Below are 21,519 nucleotides of genomic sequence, written 5' to 3' on the forward strand. Positions count from 1 at the left end.
TAAACCCCCCTTGGGAGTTTTTCTTGTTTTGTTGTTTCACAACACTGAATAAAAGTAGATGTAATCTGACTTTTATTTGACACAGATCAACGGAATAAACACAATTAGATGAGGTGTAAACATACCTCTCTACAATATGACTAGTTACAGGTATTAAATCCAAACCAGTTTCCCCTGGAGAAGCAAAATAAATGCTGTCATGTCAGGAGGATTATTACTTCACGGCACAGAGTACAGTAGAGTACAGCAGAGTGATGGACGCATAAGATTAGAGTAAAGTAAAGTAAAGTAAAGTAAAGTAAAGTAGAGTAGAGTAGAGTAGAGTAGAGTAGAGTAGAGTAGAGAAGAGAAGAGAAGAGAAGAGAAGAGAAGAGAGATGCGGGCTCAGAGGTCAGAGGCGAAAGGTATCCCAGCATCCTCGCTGATTGGCGAAGAGATGTCGGCCATCTTGGATTGTAGCGGGGAAGAAAGATTGATGCGGTGAGCTCCTTTTTTATTCGTTTAATTTTATTTTTTTTAGCCATAAACAACTAAAACCCAATTTGACTAAAACACCAGTCGTGTGGTGTTCACCACGGAATCAGGTTGCGAAGGAAAGTGGTACAATAGGACTTTAAACTCAGCAGTGCGGCTTCTATCTTTTTGTTGTTGTTTTGGGGAACTGACCGACGGAGGCGCAGCAGGCCCAAACCTGAACAAAAACACACCTTCCCTCCGGTTTCCTCTCTGCTCGGTAGCCTGTGTGGATTACCGCAAATAAGCCTCTTTTATCGGCTTGCCAGATAATGTTATAGCCGCTTACAACTACCCCTTTAGCGGCCTTCTCATGTCGCTGTTAGCCGAGTAGCTCGCTCGGTAGTGAGCGTTAGCTCTCATGCTAACGTTCCTATGAATTCCAACAGAAGAAGCTTTTAGCTTACGTGCACTTGTTAGCTAGAGGTAGCTCCTGACACTCTACAGCTAACAACGGAGCGCCAGCTAATAGCTGATATTTGTTCTGGACGCACAAAAGGGACACAGAGTGGTATAAGTCGGTTCATTTGTGCCGTGAAGAAACAAGCGGGTAGTGTTGTGTTGGAACTTAAGTTAGTCAGACATATTATCGTAGCTTGCTTTAGCTCACACTGCTAACATTAGCCTTTTTGCGACACTGCTGCACCTCGGCTAGTGTTTACAGCGGGTGTGTGTGTGTATTTGTGTGTATTTGTGTGTGTTTGTGCGCGCGTTTGTGGGGGGTCCATACACGGTGGCTCGCAGGCAGTAACACAATAATACACGCGCTATAAATGTGACAAGCGTGTTAGCTCACTTGGCCATTGTTAACCGCTACTGCTGTCGGGGATTGCGAATGTTTGGCTAACCTACCTCAGTAAACCAAACCAGTCCTGAGAGATCACTGTCCTGACAGGACTATGGATCTATTTACAACACGTCGTGTTTTACGGGGATGACCGGTAAACTACAACTGCCAGCTTTTCATCATTTTAACATTTCGTTTTAAACATTATGATTCAGGTCTGGGTGTCCTCTATATTCTTATATGATGATATTTTCTGATTAGAGCTGCAGCAATTACTCAATGAACCAACTAACAGAACCCATGTTTTGGCTGCATTTGTGCCTTTGTTTATTTGTTCATACATGTCGGATTTTACATGTTAATCTGTGATCAGTGCTGTTCAAATAAGACCTGAGTCCACAGCTGTAGCTCCACCAATAACTTACAATCACCCCAGAACCTCTTTAAGTAAATATGTAAACATGATTGTAAAGTTTTTTAAAAGTGCAAACAGGTCTGAGTAACCATAGCTGACAAAGCCCTCTAAAGAGGCCGATGTGCACATCTCCAAACTTTATTAAACACTTTGTGCATCAAAGAAATGATATTGGATATCCGGCAGCACTGGGGATGGGCCTACACCCAATTTGAAACTAAAGCAAACACAATAAATCTGTAAATTCACAGATTGAATATGATTGTTTTTTGTTTTGTTTTTGTTTTTTTTGATTATTTAATGCAGTTTATTTGCGTTGTTTTCAGGGTTGCAAAACTAGTTTATATGTGAGAATCTGAGCATAATGCCTGCATGTGTTTGCAGAATCAGAGATGCATAGGTAGGTTTAGGGGTTTACAAAAAAGCTACAGAATTGAGTTGTTCTAAAAACTCTAAAAATGAAGGCAGTTGTTGACAGCTGCAGTTAATGATTAATTATCAATCTGCATATTATTTTCTCGATTAACTCTTTGGTCTGTAATCTGAAAACAGTGAATGATAGTCCGAGATGACATCTTCAGATGTCTTGTTTTGTCAACCTACAGTCCAAAACCCAAAGATATTCAGTTTAATATGATATAAAACAGAGAAAATATGGGAATCTTCATATTTAAGAGGCTTAAAATTGCATTTTTTGTCCATTTTACATAAAATATACTTTAAAAATTAATCAATTATCAAAATAGTTGATGATTGTTTTTCTGTTGATCAACTGATTGTTGCAGCTCTACAGTTGTTAAACTACATGACTGCAGAATTTAGCTTTGCCTTTTTTAACAGCTAAAGTTTTATTCAAAGCATCTTAAATAGATATAAGACAGTGCCATGTATGAGTGTTTGGAAAAACACTGCAAGTGTGAAAGGAAGGAGCAGATTCACCTCACCACAATGTTAGTTTCTCATTCAATCTGACCGTTTCCTGTCTGGTTCTCAGGTGACACGCGGCATGTTTGGTGCTAACCGGAAGAAGTTTATGGAGGGGGGGGTGGAGAGTGACTATGCGGATGACTCCAGCCTCTACTACAGCCAACAGTCCATGTTCACTCCTCACCGCCCCGACAAAGATGTAAGTCCCTGTTAATTAGGATTTTCTAATTCATGCTTCGTTATATACCTTATGCTGTTCCCTTATATTGGCATGGGGAAGTATGGGGAAATACTGCTACAACAAATACAAATCCAATTTACATACTTCAAAAGAGAGCAATAAGAATTATAAACAAAACTATTCTCCCTGAACCAACAAACTCCCTGTTTGTTGAATTAAATTTGACAGGAATTTGCATGTTTAAAAAACAAATTCTGAGGGCCGATGTTTAAAAAAAAAAAGAAAGAAAAAGTCATTGTATGTAAAGATAAAGGGGTAAATTTATGGAACAGCTGAAAACATGTAACACATATTAAGTTTAAAGAAATGTTTTTATATAATAAATATAAAAAATGTACAATCAGAAAGCCACCTTTTCAGACTGATCAGAGCTGCCTTAGAGAAGGAAAAAAACTATCCAAGGAAATCACTGCTTCCTGTCTCAACGTCCAGCTGCTGTTTTGATTGTTTATTGTATTAATTTTACCCCATTTTAATTTTTTTTCTCTGCATGTTTTACCCTGATTCTCAAACTTTGGACCTCAGCCTCTGTCACTATTAACTCCACTGTTGTCATGGAAAGGGTGTAGACTAGGCGCAGATATCAGGCTTCAGTAGTTTTATACCAAAAACGTATATCCAGGCCTGTGTAGACAGACGTGCTAAAGTAACCTGGTCATATTTTGGAGTAGAGCGGGTCTTTAAGTACCTGTCAGCTGCTGTATATTGTTATGCGGTTTGGTTGTTTGTGGCTGTAGGAGAGCACAGTAAATTGATGGGCTGCAAACTAAACAATATGTTTGTGTTTCAGATGCTGGTGTCTTCCCCTGCTTCGTCAACGGGTCAACTGTCACAGCTAGGAGCCAGCTTATATGGCCCGCAAAGTAAGATGAACACGCACACTCATCTGTTCCCAGTAGTTTTAACTGATTCAACTTAAATGCTGAAGAAAATGTACTGACATCTTTATTCAACCGGTCAGAGACTTTCAGTTTCCAGTATGCACAGACAGCTTTCTTTGTCCGCTCCCAGATCATGCACAAGTTCACGTACTTTGTAGCCCTGGATAAGAAACACGCACTAAAAGACCAAATAAAGAACAAATAAAAAAAACAACGAAAGTAAATGGAAATAAAAAATAAACGAATAGACTGATCTGCGTTCCGTCGTCTTTCTGCCATTTACAGTGAACTGGAGAAGGTTTGCATATGAAGAGATTTTTTTTGTTTTTTTGTTTTAGCAAAATCGAATCAAATGTGACCGTAATGAATTTACAGATTCTTTACATACTGGACGAACTTTGGAGTAAAAAGTTTTGAAATGAGTCAAAAATTAAGGCAGCACTGACAGTTAATGTTATGGCGTAAATGTACTGTACACAGGTTGCCTTAACTGGACTGATGTGTGATCAAACATCAAACATGAAGATATTTTAAAACATTTCAATGTCCACCAGAATCATATTTGATTTATTTTCTCAGAATTGCATCTGTAAATTTAAAAGTTTGATGAATATGTGAGCTTTCCACTACATTCCTTCTCACAGACTTGCATTGTACAGTTTTTTGTTTCTTTAACAGCTCAAAAATAATCCCACAACCATCACCATAATATGATCAGTATTGTATGAAATCTTTGGATGTTGGCACCAATATGATACCTGAGTTTCTGTAATGATCAGGCGTTAAATTCAGGTTCCTCAGAAAAGGCCCTAGAAGGTATTAAAAAGTCCTAAATTTCATGTCACTCTGAAACATTTTCTCTTGCCTGCTTTCTTAATCTATCCATATATCCCTTTTCTCCCATGTATCTGGGTCCACACTGTTTAAATTTATTGAATCAGTTGGAATTACTGTTGTATACATCTGAGAAGTACTGAAAGAAACGTGATATAACAGAAAACTTTTCAAAGCCATATTGTACTTGTATACTTTGGTGAAACAAGTATTAAATTGCACTCTGTGTGGTGTTAAATAAATAAATTAACTCGGTCGAGCCTGCAGAAACCCTGGTAATGGTGCCAAAATAAATATTTTTTTAATATGTTTCTTCCTTGTCAACAAGAGCGGCACTTTATTAGCACAATACCACCGGTCTTTCGTGAATGTCTGTACTGTAACCATGCAGCTGGAAGAGCAGTTACATTTCCGGTGTAGACAGCTACGTTGGTTAAAATAAAAGTGTATGTTTTCCGTCACACAAACATCTGAAAGATGACAGAAAAAAATGTTTGTTTGTTTGGTTTTCTTTTCAGAATAAACACGTTTTCTTTCTCTCTCTCTTGTTGCAGGTGCTTTGGGGTTTCCCATGCGTGGTATAAACAGCAGCGCAGCACCTCAGTTAAGTCGAAGTGGGCTGAACCAGTCTGCCAGCCAGCTCTCCAGTCATGCCAGTACACCCAACACTGGTACAATGCACACGCCTCCCTCACCGAGCAGGTACAACACAGACAAACACACATGTACACTTATTGACTGAGGATGAATCCTGCTGTGCATTTGTGGTTCCTTAAAACATCCTATTTAGTCTAAATTAATTTAATTCAAATACTGTAAAATGTACCGACATTTTAGATACGAAGATAGCTTTCTTTGTCTACTCGTAAATCTTGGTCATTTATTTCTGTGGCCTGTTGTAGCAAGCGCACGCCAAAGGATTGCACAAAGACACTAAAACAACAAAAGAAAAGGAAATCAAATGAGAATCAATCAGTAAATTCATCTGTGCTCCATAGTCTGATCTGAATCCCAAGTTTACGTGTGGAGAGAGTTGATTTTAACAATGGAAAAACAAATGCAAAGCTAATTCACAGATTTGCAAAGTTTGGTCTAAGAAAAAGAAAATAACTATAGTTTTCTTGGCATAATATGTATCATATACAGAACATGTACAATTACTTTCATCGCCTTGCAATGGTTGCAGATGAGGAGTAAATGATTGTCACCAACCAGATTTCCATCCAAATGAAGCAAACATTTTTAACGATTTTCAGAAGATCAGCAAAAGAAAATGTGTTTCATATATACGTTGACTGGTTGATGGTGGTGGAGCTGATTCTAAACCACCACAGAAGAAGAGGACACAGCGAGATGAGGTCGTTAAAAGAGCTGCAGTCAAAGCTCAGATGATGGAAAACCATGTGGAGAACGTGATGGAAATCTGACATTTCAGTTGGTTTTATGTGTTTATGTGAGGAAGGTTCTAGTCTCCAGTTGTCTGTTGCTCTTTGCTTATATCTTTTAATTTTCAGTGCTTTCAGGCATGTTTTTTATGATTGAAAATGTGCATAAAAATAGGTGGATGGAAACGTACCATATGTGAAAAGCCTCCAGATGTGTAAAGTCTTATCGTTTTATAAACTCTGGGCAGTGTGTTGGCGTCTGATAAGCCTTCAAACCAGTGGATGTGTTACTCAGACTGGTTTTGATCATATTTCATTTTCTCACCAGTATCTGGAACAACATGCCCCCACCGGCGCAGCCCCTTTTACAGTCTGAATGCTAAATTCAGATACATACCACGTTACCTCAGTGTCCCTCTTTCAAGTCCAGCTGCTGATGTTCCTCTTTCTCTCTGTGAACATCAACTTGTGCTTGGAACCACAATCCACCACCTGCAGCTTCGACCATAACTTGTTTTTTATTCTCTGTTCTTGCTTGTGCCTCCCTCTGCAGGGGTATCCTGCCAATGAGCAGCCGGAGCGTGCTGAACCACAGCCAGCAGGTGGGGGGTCCGACGGGTCAGACGGGAGGGATGGGAGGGGGTGGAGTTGGAGAGAGGGGAGGCGGCGGCGGTGGAGGAGGGAGGAGTGGCAGCATGGGGAGCCCCAGCCGGTCGTCACCCAGCATCATCGGCATGCCCAAACAGCAGCAAGCAAGGCAGCCTTTCACTATTAACAGGTAACACACACACACACACACACACCTTTCTACATAATGACCAGGTTTGTTTAACTGGGAAAACTGTACTCAAGACTTTTCAGACCTTTGGTTACTTTAGATATTTAGTTATTGGGGAGTAAAAGTTTGTGTTGCTCTTTCATATTCACTGCAGGGCTGCAACTATTTTCATTAACAATTGGTCTCCTGGTTGTTTTAACAAACTTTCAGTTCATTGTCTGGTCTATAAAATGTCAGAAAACAGTGAAAAATGTCCATCATAGTTTCCCAGAGTCCAAGGGTCTCTGGGAAACTATGATGGAGGGTTAACGTAATCTGGGTCCAGATTACGTTAATAGATTAGATATACTACTTAGAATTATTATTAAATACAGGGTAAAGGGAGGTACTGACAGAAATGTGATTTAAATGTCAATAAACTCATGTACTCTAATAATTGTAGGCCTTATTGTCCCTACTGGTTTTCCATCATTCTTTGACCGGGATCACAGTGGAAAAGCTATTAAATCAAATTCCGTGTCTTAATGTAATTGGTGAACACTATAGAAAACCTTAGGGGAAAAAAAAGACTGAAATAATTAATTAATTATCAGAATTATGGCAGCCTTATGTTCTGTCAGTCAGTCAGTTAATCAAGTAATCATTTCAGGTCTTTCAGGTTACTCTAATGCCATGTCTACATTATTCCAGATGAAAGTGAAAACACAGTTCAGTCACTTTGTCCTTTGCTTCCGTGTCAGCAGCTAAAAACAAAATATTAAATCAGTGCGACTTTGTGAGTGTGGTTAGATGGATGTCAAGTGCTTTGACAAAGGCAGTTTCTCCTTTTGGTTTCTGCCTAGTCCAAATCTCCATTTAGTGTTTCACTCATTTTAGTTGTTTGTATGTCACTGACATATCTTTGTGTTTCTAGTTGTACAGTTTCTACAAAATTCCGATTTGATCGCCACTCGTAATTACTTCCTCCTGACCGAGGTAGAATGTACGAAGCCTGAGTGTTACGACGGTTACAGTAATGTGAGGGACAGGTTCGCCGGGAGATGGAGAAGCAAAACCAGGTTATTGTTTGTCTCCGAGGTTGTGCTCTGCGGATAGGATGTTATTTGGAGGTCGTTCACAGTTCAATGCCAGCGGGGCACATCATCATCATCATCATCATCAGCCGAAAAAGTAAAAAAAGTAGATGTGGCATGTAAAAGCAGCTCCGTGTTGCTGTGGTTGGTTACATCCACATCAACCCTGTTTTTTCATATTCTATGTTTTTGTAACATACTAGCAACTAGTAGTATCCATTAACAGTGAGTCTTGAATATAAACATTGAGATAGAGAAGATATCTGACTTCATGTAAACATGTAAACAGTATGTGCCTTGCTTCAAGTCAGGCACTCCAATTAAAAATGGGACAGAGTAAATATCGCCTAGTCTTTCTCCAATAAAGAGGTAAAACAACTATTATTTTTAGCATCACCGTGCAGCGGCCTCTTCCATTTCCCCGTCGGTTTTGATTCAGTTCCAGTTTTTTTTGATTGCAGCGTTGAACACACATTTCATCAGCTCTGAGAATAATCCAGTCTGTACGTGTCTCTGTTGGTGTGTCAGTATGTCAGGGTTTGGGGTGAACAGGAATCCCGGCTTCAGCTTGAACAACTCGCTATCCAACAACATCTTCAATGGCACAGGTACAAAAAAAAAAAAAAAAGGATTTTGTCGTTCAAATGTCAGTTTGGCCTCAGATCCTACTTTTCACAGGTTTAAAGCTTTTTTTTAAACATCGGTGGAAGCTCAAATATTTAATCATTTTGCGTTTCATTCATTTTTCTGTGTGTTTTTGTCCAGACGGCAGTGAAAATGTGACGGGGTTGGACCTGTCGGATTTTCCGGCGTTAGCAGACAGGAGTCGGAGGGACGGAGGCTCGAATCCCACCCCGCTGCTCAACCCGCTGGCCGGACGGGCTCCTTACGGTAAGAGCAACACGTGTGTTTGATTAAAGACTGAGGAAAATAGGAAAACCAGAATTTCAGTGCCTCACAAATGGTTCTGAGAAATTATAACAATCATTTTTCACTATTTTAGAGACAAAACAATTCATCAATTAAACATTTTTAGTCAGACCCGCAGCAAATTCATTTTTCAAGCAAAAATGCCAAATGATCTCTTGTTCCAGCTTTTCAGTTATGAGGATTCCCAGATTTTATTCGTCTTATGTGATAGTTAACTGAACATCTTGGGATTGTTTGTTGAACAAAACAAGTAATCTGAAGCTGTCACTTTAGGTTTTAGAAGGCCACCGTGGGAGTTTTTCAAGATCGTCTGGCCTTTTTCAGAACAAATAATTATTTGGTTAATACAGAAAACGACTGGCAGATCAGTCGATAGTGAAAATAACCTTGTTGCTGCCCCAAAGGTCTTAAATTTATCACCATGAATCCTTGTGAGCATGTGTGTGTGTTCGTGTGTGTTTTTGAAATCCATTTCATGTATTTTGTGGGTGCTGATTTAACCAACCTTAGTGTGATGTTTTATTACATTACTAACTGCTCTTTCCTCCATTTTTCCAGTTGGCATGGTAACCAAGCCGTCCAGTGAGCAGTCGCAAGACTTCTCCATCCACAACGAAGATTTCCCTGCTCTTCCTGGGCCAAACTACCAAACAAAAGACCCCACCAGCACCAGCGAAGACAGCAAAACGGTTAGACCTACTTTTTTTCCCATGATATTTCTTTCCTTTTCTTGTCTTTTCCTATTCTGTCCATTTCCTTTTTGATATCTCTTTTTCTGTTGTTTATTTTTCTCTGTCCTGTTCTCTCTTGTTTCTCCTGTCTTTTGCCGTTTTCATGTCAGTTTATCTCCTTTTCTTTCTAATACCGTACTTTCATGTCCTGACTCGTCCCGCTTGTTTTCGGACTGACTTTTTTTTTTTTTTTTTTGGTCCAATCAGAACCTGACCTCATCAGGAAAGCCCACGTCTAACTCAGATGGTCCAAAGTTCCCAGGTGATAAGAGCTCTGTGCCCAGCAACAACAACCAGCAGAAGAAGGGGATTCAGGTGCTTCCTGATGGTGAGAAACACCCGTTCCACATATTTGTCTGTGTATTATGATAAACCCGCAGAGCGGGGGAATGAGAAGGACAGATTCTATTCTAAACCATCGTCATTTGTTGTCTCTGTGTCCCAGGGCGTGTGACAAACATCCCAGTTGGCATGGTAACGGACCAGTTCGGAATGATCGGCTTGCTGACGTTCATCCGGGCGGCAGAGACGGATCCGGGTATGGTCCACCTGGCGCTGGGTTCTGACCTCACCACACTCGGCCTCAACCTCAACTCGCCAGAGTACGACAAACACACACACACGCACACACGAACAGGGGCCTGTTCTTCAAATGTAGCTTAAATAATTCCAGCTAACTTGCTCTTGCCTTTTGAAATAAAGGCAAAGTGAGTAGAGAGTTGGAACCGTGATCAGCATTCATATGGTTGGCTGAGAGCTGATCACGTGACTGCACGTACGTGAAGAAGGTGTGTTGGGCACCTGCCCAGCATGCGCAGGGGCAATATATTCACGGTCATAAGTCTCGCGTTATGCGTGTCCCTGCATTTTACTGCTGTTATTTTGTTCCTCACTCAGCTCCACACTTTGATCGGTTCAATCACAGATAATCACCAGTGAATGTGTTCAGACTCCGACTGATGTCGGTGCATTAAGGTTGAGTTTTTCCCCGACGGACATGCAAGAGGCTTTTAAGTGAATTTCATGAGCCGCTATGAATATAAAAACGTTCTAACATTTGTTTGTGAAAGTGATTTCACATATGGGGTTCACCCTAAAGTGTCTCTGTCCTGATCCAACTAACTCTCAGTAAGCTGCACTTTTAAGGTTTGGGTTTTAAGACCTTGCTGCTCTGAAAACACCTCCAGATTAATTTTTAACCTGCTTAAAAAAAAAACCGAAGAATCCAGACTCGTGTCAAAGCGTCAGCAGTCTAGCTTGGATAACTCAGGTACCCAAGTACGAAGAACAGGGCCCAGTTTACAGTCATTACAGAAACAACACAGACTTAGGATCAGCAGATCATAACCATCTTTGAAATCTGGTACAAGTCCTGCACAGGTCCAGTTCTGCAAACCTGTCCTGTACCCACAGAGTTCAGCAGCAGAACCAAACGTTTAAATGTGTAGACCTAGACCCAAATGAAATGAAACGCACGGCTGCCTGGAATAAACTTTTCATCTCTGAATGAGAAAGTAAATCTAAATGTCTCCCTGTGATTTCCGTCTTTCTGTCCCTCAATCAGGAATCTCTATCCTAAGTTTGCGTCTCCCTGGGCGTCAGCTCCATGTCGACCGCAGGATATAGGTGAGTTTGAATTCCAAATGAGTGATTATTTTAAGTTTATTCTGGATATTTATGGAAGTAATGTTGCCCTTACATTCAAGACGTGGCCACAGAGCAGCTCCAATGGGATAATCACGGTGCTGCGTGTATGCTGGATGTGTAAATAGGCAACAGTTTGCCGATAGTTAGTCCAAACAGCCTGTGCGGGCTGTGTGTCTCAGAATCACGAGGGTAGCCATTCAGTGCCGAGAAGTTAGAAGTTTAATCCTCTCAATTTCTGCACAGATGCCAGCGGTAAAAGGCGCAACAAACAACAAAAAAGGCTTGAACTGACAAAACATTTCGAACTTGAGAGCGCTGCATCAGAGCTGTTTGTCTATCAGCCTGTTTTGGCTTCTTCTTCCCAACAACTGGCCAAAATAAAATAGTTCAGCTTTAGGGTTGGGCATTGAAAGGATTTGATCAGTCTCGATTCCTCTGTCAGTCCCGTCTTGATATATTGCTTGATAGACTTAACATGCGGGTTTCACAGTAGCTCTTTTCGCCTCCTCCTCCTGCAGACTTCCACGTCCCCTCAGAGTATTTAACCAACATCCACATAAGGGACAAGGTATGTACTCCAAAAAAAACCAGAGTGATGCACTTTTTTTGAATTAAAGTAATTCCGTCTTAATAAGTTCATTACACACATTCTTCTGTATTGTGTAACTGTCAAAATATGTAATTTTTAGTGCCTCCATTCATGCTTTTTTTTTTTTTTTTAATTAAAATTTACATCTATATCCATCCAACCCTCGACCTCACCCTGTCGTGTTTGCAGTTAGCAGCTATCAAGTTGTCTCGGTATGGTGAAGACCTGCTGTTTTATCTCTACTACATGAACGGAGGAGACCTACTACAACTCCTGGCTGCAGTAGAACTGTAAGAACAACACACACACACACACACACACACACACACACACACACACACACACACACACGGCTGGTACACGTTAACTTTAATTACCCAGCAAATCAAATAACTAAACCACTTGCTAATGCATCCTGTTGTTTCTAATAAAGTTTTTTGTCTTGCTTTAGTCTAAATCTTTATTTTTCTTGGAGGAGATGCTGTTGCTGTTTTTAATATCCCTCCCATATAATTACCACCTCTTACACTAAGCTAGTCTGGATCTTTACTGTCAACAAAATAGGAGCCACAAACAACAAAAATCAAATCCAAGACAACTGAAGAAAAAAACATTAGAAATGTAACTTGAAAAAGACTCAGATGCCAACTTGACATTTATGAATCTATCCAGACTTCTTTTTGTGCGTTTTAACTAGAAACAGTGTAGGAGCCATTTGAAGTTAGAGTGAACTGTTTTTTTATTTTTATTTTTTCTTTAACCAGTCTGTCTGTGTGTGGTTTTCCAGCTTCAACAGGGACTGGAGGTACCATAAAGAGGAGCGGGTTTGGATCACACGGGCCCCGGGTATGGAGCCCACGCTGAAGACCAACGCCTACGAGAGAGGGACCTACTACTTCTTCGACTGCCTCAACTGGAGGAAGGTGGCCAAGGTGAACACAAACGCATATTTACACGACAGGACGAGTTTAATTATAATAGTGATTTATAAGTATCAATAATTTATTTTCAAGTCTTTTTTTTTTTTTGGTACTGTTTATCAAATGAAGAGTTTCATGGTTTTCATGTGGAAGATTTTTTTTTTCTTTTAATTTTTCCAGGCACTAACTTCATACTAACCCACATTTTTATTTATTAAAATATTGATGATTTGGGCAAATGCACTTTTTGGCGTTTTTTCAATAAAAATGACTGAAACAATCGCATATCAAAATAGTTGCAGATAAAAATTTCTGTCGGTTCGACTAATTAACTCTGCCAAGGAGGTCGTGCTTTCACCGGTGTCTGTCTGTCGGTGTGTTTGTCAGCAGAATTACGCAAAAACTACCGAACCGATTTTAGCCGAACTTGGTGGAGGGACGGGGCCTGGGCCAGCGAAGAACCCATTACACTTTGGGGCAGATCCGGATCATTTACTATGAAATTCATTTTTTTTTCTTTCTCTGAGCTCTGATGTATGTTGTTTGACACTGACCTTGGCGGAGGTCCGAGCTCTATTGAGTGCCATTCTGGTTGATTAGTTGACTGCTTGTTTCTTCAACTGGAGGCTCCACAGAGCTTAATGAAAAACACAGATTCAGTTGTATTAGTCTTTTGTTATTGGTAAAATGGTATTAGAACTATTTTCAATTAGCATTTAGACCATTTAAAATAAATAAACACAGAATTAACAAGTCCAATGTAAGAATTATAGCATATACTCACACAGAAGTAAATATTTCTCCCCGTGTCTCTTTGTTTTCAGGAGTTTCATCTGGAGTATGACAAGCTAGAAGAGCGACCTCACGTTCCCTCCACGTTCAACTACAATCCTGCCCAGCAGGCCTTCTGATTGGCTCTCCCTCCTCCTGCCTGCCTGCCTGCCATTGGCCCTCCTGGCTCATCAATCATCATCCCTCTAGGTTTTTCCACCTCCACACACTCTAAGTGAATCTGGCCATTGAGGACTTGGGACAGGAGAGGACGTCCTGGCTCCTGCCCTCTTAAAAACCTCTCTGAATAGACTTTATCATTTTTAACTTTTCTGATTTTTCTTTGTTCTTTACCTCATTTTTTTTTTTAATTTTTTTTTTTTATTTCATTTCCCACCCTTCCTACATGGGTTTGGTTCAGTTCGTCTGTTATGTGGAGCACAGACTTAATGTCAACATACAGCACAGTAAAACAAACACAGACAAAAGCACTGTAAATAACTGTCCATCTGATTGAGTGATTCATGTTTCTATTCAGTCTTAAGAATTGACTATTTTTGTCCAGAGAAGCTTTTAAGAAGAACCAGATTTTAACACAGAAAACAGGATTAAATCACCCGTCAGGATGGATAATTATTTTACACTGCGTCACTCCTCTCTGACATTTCACAGGAACTGAAAATATTTATATTTTTTCTTTATTTTTAGGTTTCTCCAGCATTACAAGTCAGAACACACACACATCAGCAGACAGCGGACAGTCAGGAGAGGAAATGCAATGTAAATTGTAGCACTATTTCATAATAAAAGGAGAAAAAATATCTTTTTTGGTTTGTTTTGATGTGGCGATACCAGGAGCAGCAGCAGGTTTTAATTTTAAAGGCTCAGCTTTTTGGTCTTTAACCCATTTAGGTGAAGCTTAGTGGCCAGAAACACCAGCGTATTGAACAGACAGGTGAAAGCTCAGAAAAGTCGCTCTGAGTGGGATGTTTGGTACATTGAATGAACTGTGACTCTTTTTTTACCTAGCTAGTTGGTTTGCATTCCTCATTTATCTCTTAAAGGATAAAGCAGGCACTGGAGTGCATATATGTGTGTGTGTGTCTGTGTGTAATATATATAGTACACACATAGACACACACATATATGTATGTGTATATATATATATATACATAAATAAAATCTTTGGGTCTTTTTTCTTACTGTCAACAAATCCCATGAAAGGACCAAAATCAACAGTCCGTCTTAACACTTTCTGATTTCCCTACTCCGTGGCTCTCAGCTCAAAGCCCATTATTTCCTACTGACAACATAAGTCTGTAAAAAGAAGAAATAAACAAAACACAAAGACAGCTCGATAATTTCCCAAAACAGCTGGACATCGTAGTTTGTAGCAAACAAACAGGTGGAAATATTTGCTGGGGACTATTTTCAGTGGTGGATTAATCCACATTCGGTTCTCTAGAGAGAATTTCCCAACCGTTTTGGCACATGACTCCTTAAAATGAAACAAAACCTACTTGTTAACTCTCGTGGCAGGTTTGGGCATCTGAACATAACCAGTATTTGACAAGAAAAACGTCTACAACTTTTTGTTCGAGCATCACAGTTAAAAATCTCCATCCTATCAAGTCATTTCTTTCTAAAATTGAATCTTACAGTGCTGCAGCTAATCATTATTTTCATTTATTTTCTCAATCGATTGTTTGATCGTAATAGTGTAAAATGTTTTTACAATTTCCTAGAACCCGAGTTGACGACATCGGATGTCCTGTTTTGTTTGAGCGGCAGTCAAAAAATCAAAGATATTCAGTTTACGATGATATAAAACAAAAAAAGGATGCAAATCTTCACACTGGTGAAGAGTGAAAAAATGAATGTTTGACATTTTTACCAGAAAAAAAGTCTTAAAGAATGAATTGATTCTTACAATAGTTGCAGATTAATTTTTTGTTGATCGACTGATCGATTTAATCCACCGTTTCAACTCGATAATCCTAAAAACCTCAAGTGAACAAGTCTGCAGTTAGTGATAATTTCATTGTTTCCGATATAAATCCACTGGTCCTTGAAGCAGGACTGAAAAAAGGCACATTGATAGTCTAGAATGAACAAAAATGAAAGTTTATTTTATAAAATACTTGACATTACTTTTTTTGTTTTGAAAACGTAAGACTTTAACGACTCAAGCTGGAGGCAAAAAATAATCCAGATCCCCGAGTTGGGGACCGCTACCGCTGTGACTCACTGTGGCAGCAGGATGGTGTGTGTGGGACTGAGTCACAATAATTGATGGGAGCTGTTGACAAGAAGAAAAATACAGAATATCTCACCAGACTTCTCTTTAAAATTAGAATTTTATTAAATGACACAACAGAAAAACAATAGTAGGTAACTTCCTCACGTTATGCCAAAGCTCAGTGGAATTGGAAGCAACAGACTAAAATTGAAAATGTCCGCACGTCTATTTCAAACCGACAAAGCTTTTTATTGGTTTTCATCCACAGCTTTTTATTTCTATTTTTCATTATTTTATCCCAACTTCTGCTACCGTTTCTTCACTTTTAATATTTAATTCCTTTGTTTTTTTTGTTTGTTTTTTTTTTAAATCTTCTACTTTTCTGTCACCTCCCATATTTATTGGCAATGTGTGTTTTCCGCCCGGCAACAGTCAAACCAATCAGACTGTTGGAGTGACCTTTTCCAAGACTGTTAAAGAAAAAGTTCGACCTCGTAGGAAATGTGCCTATTCGCTTTCCGGCAGAGAGTTAGATACCAGAAGACTGATACCATTTGCATGTCGATGTGATGATTACGAAGCTGTAGCCAGCAGTCCATTAGCTTAGCTTAGCATAAAGACAGGAAACAAGCTAGCCTGGCTCTGTCCAAAGTTAACAAAATCCACCTACCAGCACCACTTAATCCCACTAATTAAAGCACGTTTCTTGCTTGTTTAATGCGTACAAAAACCAAAGTGTAAAAATTACGAATCGCCATTTTACAGGGGATTACGTGACGGACGATTTCCTGGTGGAGACTCACTGCGTCCGACCAACAAATAGTCCGTTACATAATTCATAAAACAGCACATTTTTTTCAATTTTACTCTTCCATTTTTGCACAGATAAAACAAACGAGATATAACGTGTTGATTAGTGAACAGGAGCTAAGCTAAGCTAACCAACTGCTGGCGGTAGCTTTCATATTGAGCGTACAGACACGAGAGTGGTGTCAATCTTCAAATCAGTAATAAGTGTGTTTCCCCAAAATGTCAAACCTTTCCTTCAAGGTCACTGCCAGTCCACCGAAAGGCAAAATCAACCAAAAAAGGTCTTTATTTAAAGGCTCTAGATTATTGATTTTAATTTGCGTTTCGTTGTTTTTAAATTTTTAAATTCCCTCCAGGAGGCACCAATGTACAGTTGTGTGTGTGTGTGTGTGTGTGTGTGCGTGTGTGTGTGTGTGTGTGTGTGTGTGTGTGTGTGTGTGTGTGTGTGTGTGTGCGCGTGTATATATATATATTTATATATATACACACACACACATACGCAGGCAGTATTTTTAAGAAAAAAGGGGAAAAATTTTAAAAAAAGAGAATTTTTTTCCGAAACACGGGACTCTCCTCCTCTACGGGCCGCCAATAAACAATGCAATACTAGACTTCCTGTTACCACGGAAACCACCGCGGAGACAGTTTACAGGGGACCCCGCACCGGACTCCGCTGACACCGACCATCCTCTAGCGACAACGTGCGCTGCCGTGACGATGAGGTCGACGGCGACATGGGTTGCCATGGCTACAGGGGCCAGCTTGTTCACACTGCAGCAGGAAAGCCAAGGACACGTCCACAGACCCCATGTGACCTGTTCGAGAAGATTTCATTGGAGAATGAGGACTGAGGCACTTGGCCATTGGCTGTTTTATTAAATATGGCAGCTAGTGTTTTAATAGGAAAATGCATAAAATAAATATTCTGGTAATGAAACTGAAAGTCGAGTCCTGGTTGTTTTTTGTGTGCGTGTGTGTGTTACTGTGGAAAATGCAGTGTTTTTGTTTTTTTTTTTTCAGTTCTGAAAAGTTCCTGTGAAGATTCCGGTTTTCTTCCTTTCTCCTCTTGTACCATCTCTAGGAGAGGTCACCTGGTAAATGTCCCACAACACACAAGTGAATACAAAAATAACCGACTCTTAAATGTTTACCCCGTTTCAAAGTGAAACTAGTTGGGCTACACAACGTGCATCTATCTAGCATCGAGTGATCTGCCGTTGTGTTTCTCTTTGTCAGTCAGTCAGACATTGTGTTCGTGTCAGACAGTTTGTCTTTGGAACATTGTTATTTTGACCAAACCAATTAATAGTAAATTCAGGGCTGCAACTTACAATTTTTACAATTGAATAATCTGCTGATTATTTTTTCGCTCGATCGACTAATTGTTTGGTCGATATAATGTCCAAGAATGATTAAAATTAGCCCCAATTTCCCAGAATGAGTTGACATATTTAAATAGCTTGTTTGTGTTCTAGGAAAATATTCAGTTTGCTCTCACAGAAGACTAAGAAAACTTGCAAATGTTTACATTTGAGAGGCTGAAACCAACACATTTTTGGCATTTTCAGCTTGAAAAAAATTCCTTAAACGATTAAGCGATTAGCAGATTTGTTGACGGTTAATTTTTCTGTCAAAATCCGCCCCGTTAATGTCATTGTCAGTCAACACTCCAGTGGTTAGCGGTGTAAGTTGCACAGAGCAGTTAAGGTTTTTCGTGTTAAATGAAGAAATATGTCAGTTTGAGAGTTGGTTATTTCTGTAATTCAACTTAAAAGGACCCTGTACAGCTGCATCTGTCTCACCCGCACTTTTCACCATTTTTCTGTCAATGTTTCCTCTGTCTCTGCGCAGGAAGATGAAGTCGCAACTTATCATCCCACCTGTAAAGCTCTGATCGGCTCGGGTGTTTCTCCAAGCGGGAAGCGGCCATTGACGCCAGGCCTATTTGAGTCTCTGAAAAAAAGCGGAGATGTGGACGATGATGCAGCGATCTGGAGCCCCAATTTTTTTTTTTTTTTTTTTTTTCCCCCACATGTAGATGTTTCTCTTTAAGGTAAAGTCTTACTTTTGACTTGCTTCCTCCCTAAAAACAAATAAGAACAACAAGGTTTAGACATCACTTTAATAACCGACTTTATGTTCTGCTTTAGAAAAAGATGCATTAATGTCGATTAGGGGGGAAAATCTTGAGGCCTGTCATTAACAAAATTCCATAAAATGCCAGGAAATTATTATTATTATTTAAAAAGCCTTGTACAAATGTTCAGAGTCCAAGGTCACATCTGCAGGCTGTTCACTTCCTTCAACCAAAAGTCCAAAACCCAAAGATGTTAAATTTGCAAGCATATATAACGGACAAAAGCAAAAAATGCTCACATTTCAGGAGCTGGAGCCGGCGGACGTTTGGCATTTTTTCTTGATAAATGACAGGAAAGATTAATCGGTTATTTGCTCTGAGAACGAACTGAGAACTTAAAAGTGCAAGGGAGATTTGAGAAATCAACCTAAGCTGCTTAGTTCAGTCAGTGTGATGAAAGTGAAAGGTTGACAGAAAATTAAACTGTGTTTCGGTAGTTTGTCCACTTGGGGGCGCCATGTTCCAAAAGAAGACCGGCAGGCAGGAAGACGAGAGGAAACTGATGTGAGACACGTTTTCAGTGTGTGAACCAGTTGGTTGTTGTGTTGTTGAATAACTTTATTATTGGTCAATTCAGCCATCAGTCAATCACATATTTTTTTTCTGTTTAATCAAGCTACCATTTCTTCTATACATAATAATGACAAAAGCCTATTCAAGCCAAATATTGCACATTCCCAGGTTCACTTTTATGCAGCCGAAACTATTGAAGCGGTTCGTGTTAAATTATACTAAGCAGACGAGATAACGCTGGTATTTTTGCAGCTGCAGGTCAACAAACTTTTTGTACTTTTGCCTGACAGTGAGTGTGATAAAACTTTCCATATTTTTGCCACCAGCAAATCAGTGCAATGACTTTTCATTATGGCCGCCTCCGCGCTCCAGCAGACAAAGTTTAATAGAGGCAGTAACCTGCAAGACCGAGAGTGGTTTCTAACCTGGAGGTTATCTCACACACACACACACACACTCACAGTACTATAAACAAGTACACGAACAAACAAAAAAAAATAACACACAGACACTCAGAGCCTCAAGCTGAGCAGCAGGAATTAAAGTGAGAGCAATAAAAGACTTAATGTGGTGATAAAAGCAGATTTTGCTGCAGCAGTAGAGAGACAGCGGAGATTTAAATCGTCTGTTAAATTTAGGGGAGGAAACGATTGTGGAGTTGCCACATTCCAAAAAAGACTCTATGTACTTTGATGTAATCAGATATTTCATGAATAAAATGTACTTGTGGATGGTCCTGGGAAAAACTTCGAGTGACTTTACACCAAATCTACTTTTTGAATTACAAGGTCAGTCACTTTTTTTTTTATTTACACCGTCTACAATATCGAGCCTGTTCCCATTTCATAGTGTTCATTGCAACAGAAGTTATTTTCACGTATCCAGAGATAATCCAGTCATTCTGTCCTCTGGAGCCAAAAAAATCTGAAAGATTTACAACGTTTCCCAGTAAACTCGGCCGGTTAGAAAGACGCCCCGGGCTGTGCGAGTGAAACGCAAGCTGTTATCGGCCGGTGTCGACGTTAAAATGAGAGTTACACCATGTGACAGTCTTTGGATATTTGAAGGGGGTATGTTCAAGCTAGAATCAGGTGTTGAGTTCCTATTTAAATGAAACGTCGGGCTCATCACTCGTTACGGTCAGTTATCGAGTCCGAACACCTGTTGGCAGGTTACAGCTTCAAAGATGCAGTGTCTTTAGAAGTTAATACATTTCACTGCAGGACCTTTTTTCAGAGACTTCTCTCGGAAATGAGGAACCTCACGTCCGTCTACACCACAGGGGCTTATTGAGGTTTTGGTTCCTGGCCCCCAGCAGGTCTCTTGTTGTGCCCCAAAACCCAAATTACACACTACTACAGAGCGTGTTTCGAGTTTTCAGCGTAGCGTGTCCACACTGGAAAAAGTGACAAAACCAAGTACCCTCACCAAGGCCAGTATGCATAAACAAATGCTTATGGACAATGTTGTCTCCAGGCTTTGTCCAGGTAAAAACCAGCTAAGTCCTGCCGAAGTCAGAGTCACTGAGATCACATTTCTCCTCATCCTGATGTTTGACGTGAACGTTAACTGAAGAAGTGTGTATGCAGACCTACAGTCATTGTCTGTGGCAATGACAGTGTATGGCAATTTTCCCATCACAGGGCTTTCAGAGAGGCAGCCATCGGCTCCATAATGAGGGATATTACCAGGCTGTGGTTCAGTAACATCCCTCATTATTATTTTTTGTCTGGGATTTTCAGACAAACGGTGCCTCTGCAGCAGCTCTTTGTACCAGCGCTACTTCTGTGTTTTTCCGGGACAGCGGGAGCAAATAGTGTGCCGCCTAATCGCGTCATCTGAATGTTGATTTGAGTCGGGCGATGCCCTTTTCTATCCATTTTCATTTTCCTGAAAACCCAAATCCCGTCCACAGAGGATACCAACTGTCGACACAGTCTGCCTTTCTGATTTTTCCTGCTATTGACATTTATATCATTCTACCTAGAAATGTAGCTCGATTTTCATCGAATTTCATTTGTTGTTACAAGCAGTCGCAGTGGGGGAATACTGATCTAAGAGAACAGTCAAAATGACTCAAGCAGTGACTGGACCTGTGATGTTTCTGTCCGTTGGCCTTCAAACCGCTGTTTTTCTAAAGCTTTGGTGTTTGTTTGTTTGCGAGGGCTCTGCGGAGACACGTGGCCCGTGTTCTTCCACGCTGATGTCCGTTTTTATTTGTAATCTTTTGATCTGCAGAGATGATAATAATCCTGCCACATGCCTCCCTGATTACCAATGCATAATGCTGAGGCTTTATTCCGGAGCCTTTCGGCGCTTCACGTTTATGCAACGGGCCCGAAGCAGAGAGAAATAATACTTTACATCCACAAGAGGTTGAAGGATTTCATTGATTAAA

General features: G+C 40.1%; 1 protein-coding gene across 3 annotated transcripts; it reads left to right on the forward strand.

The window, feature by feature from the left end:
* Positions 1–390: 390 nt before the first annotated feature.
* LOC120802289 (CCR4-NOT transcription complex subunit 2-like) lies at positions 391–14,243 on the forward strand. 3 transcript variants are annotated; one of them, XR_005709215.1, is made up of 16 exons: positions 391–480; positions 2,710–2,841; positions 3,674–3,746; positions 5,153–5,300; positions 6,537–6,761; positions 8,363–8,442; positions 8,600–8,725; positions 9,323–9,453; positions 9,703–9,823; positions 9,941–10,097; positions 11,060–11,121; positions 11,661–11,710; positions 11,921–12,021; positions 12,519–12,663; positions 13,476–13,632; positions 14,131–14,243. XR_005709215.1 is itself a non-coding variant. In XM_040149955.1 (15 exons), the coding sequence occupies exons 2-15, from the start codon at positions 2,722–2,724 to the stop codon at positions 13,560–13,562; spliced, it is 1,626 nt and encodes a 541-aa protein (XP_040005889.1). In that variant the 5' UTR covers positions 391–480; positions 2,710–2,721; the 3' UTR covers positions 13,563–14,243. The 3 variants fall into 3 exon arrangements, 2 of the variants coding, with proteins under 2 accessions (XP_040005889.1, XP_040005902.1); XM_040149955.1 differs by having other exon boundaries at positions 13,476–14,243; XM_040149968.1 differs by lacking the exon at positions 391–480 and adding an exon at positions 1,317–1,454 and having other exon boundaries at positions 13,476–14,243.
* The last annotated feature ends 7,276 nt before the right edge of the window (positions 14,244–21,519 follow it).

Source organism: Xiphias gladius, chromosome 2 (genome assembly GCF_016859285.1).
Source record: "Xiphias gladius isolate SHS-SW01 ecotype Sanya breed wild chromosome 2, ASM1685928v1, whole genome shotgun sequence".
NCBI lineage: Eukaryota > Metazoa > Chordata > Actinopteri > Istiophoriformes > Xiphiidae > Xiphias > Xiphias gladius.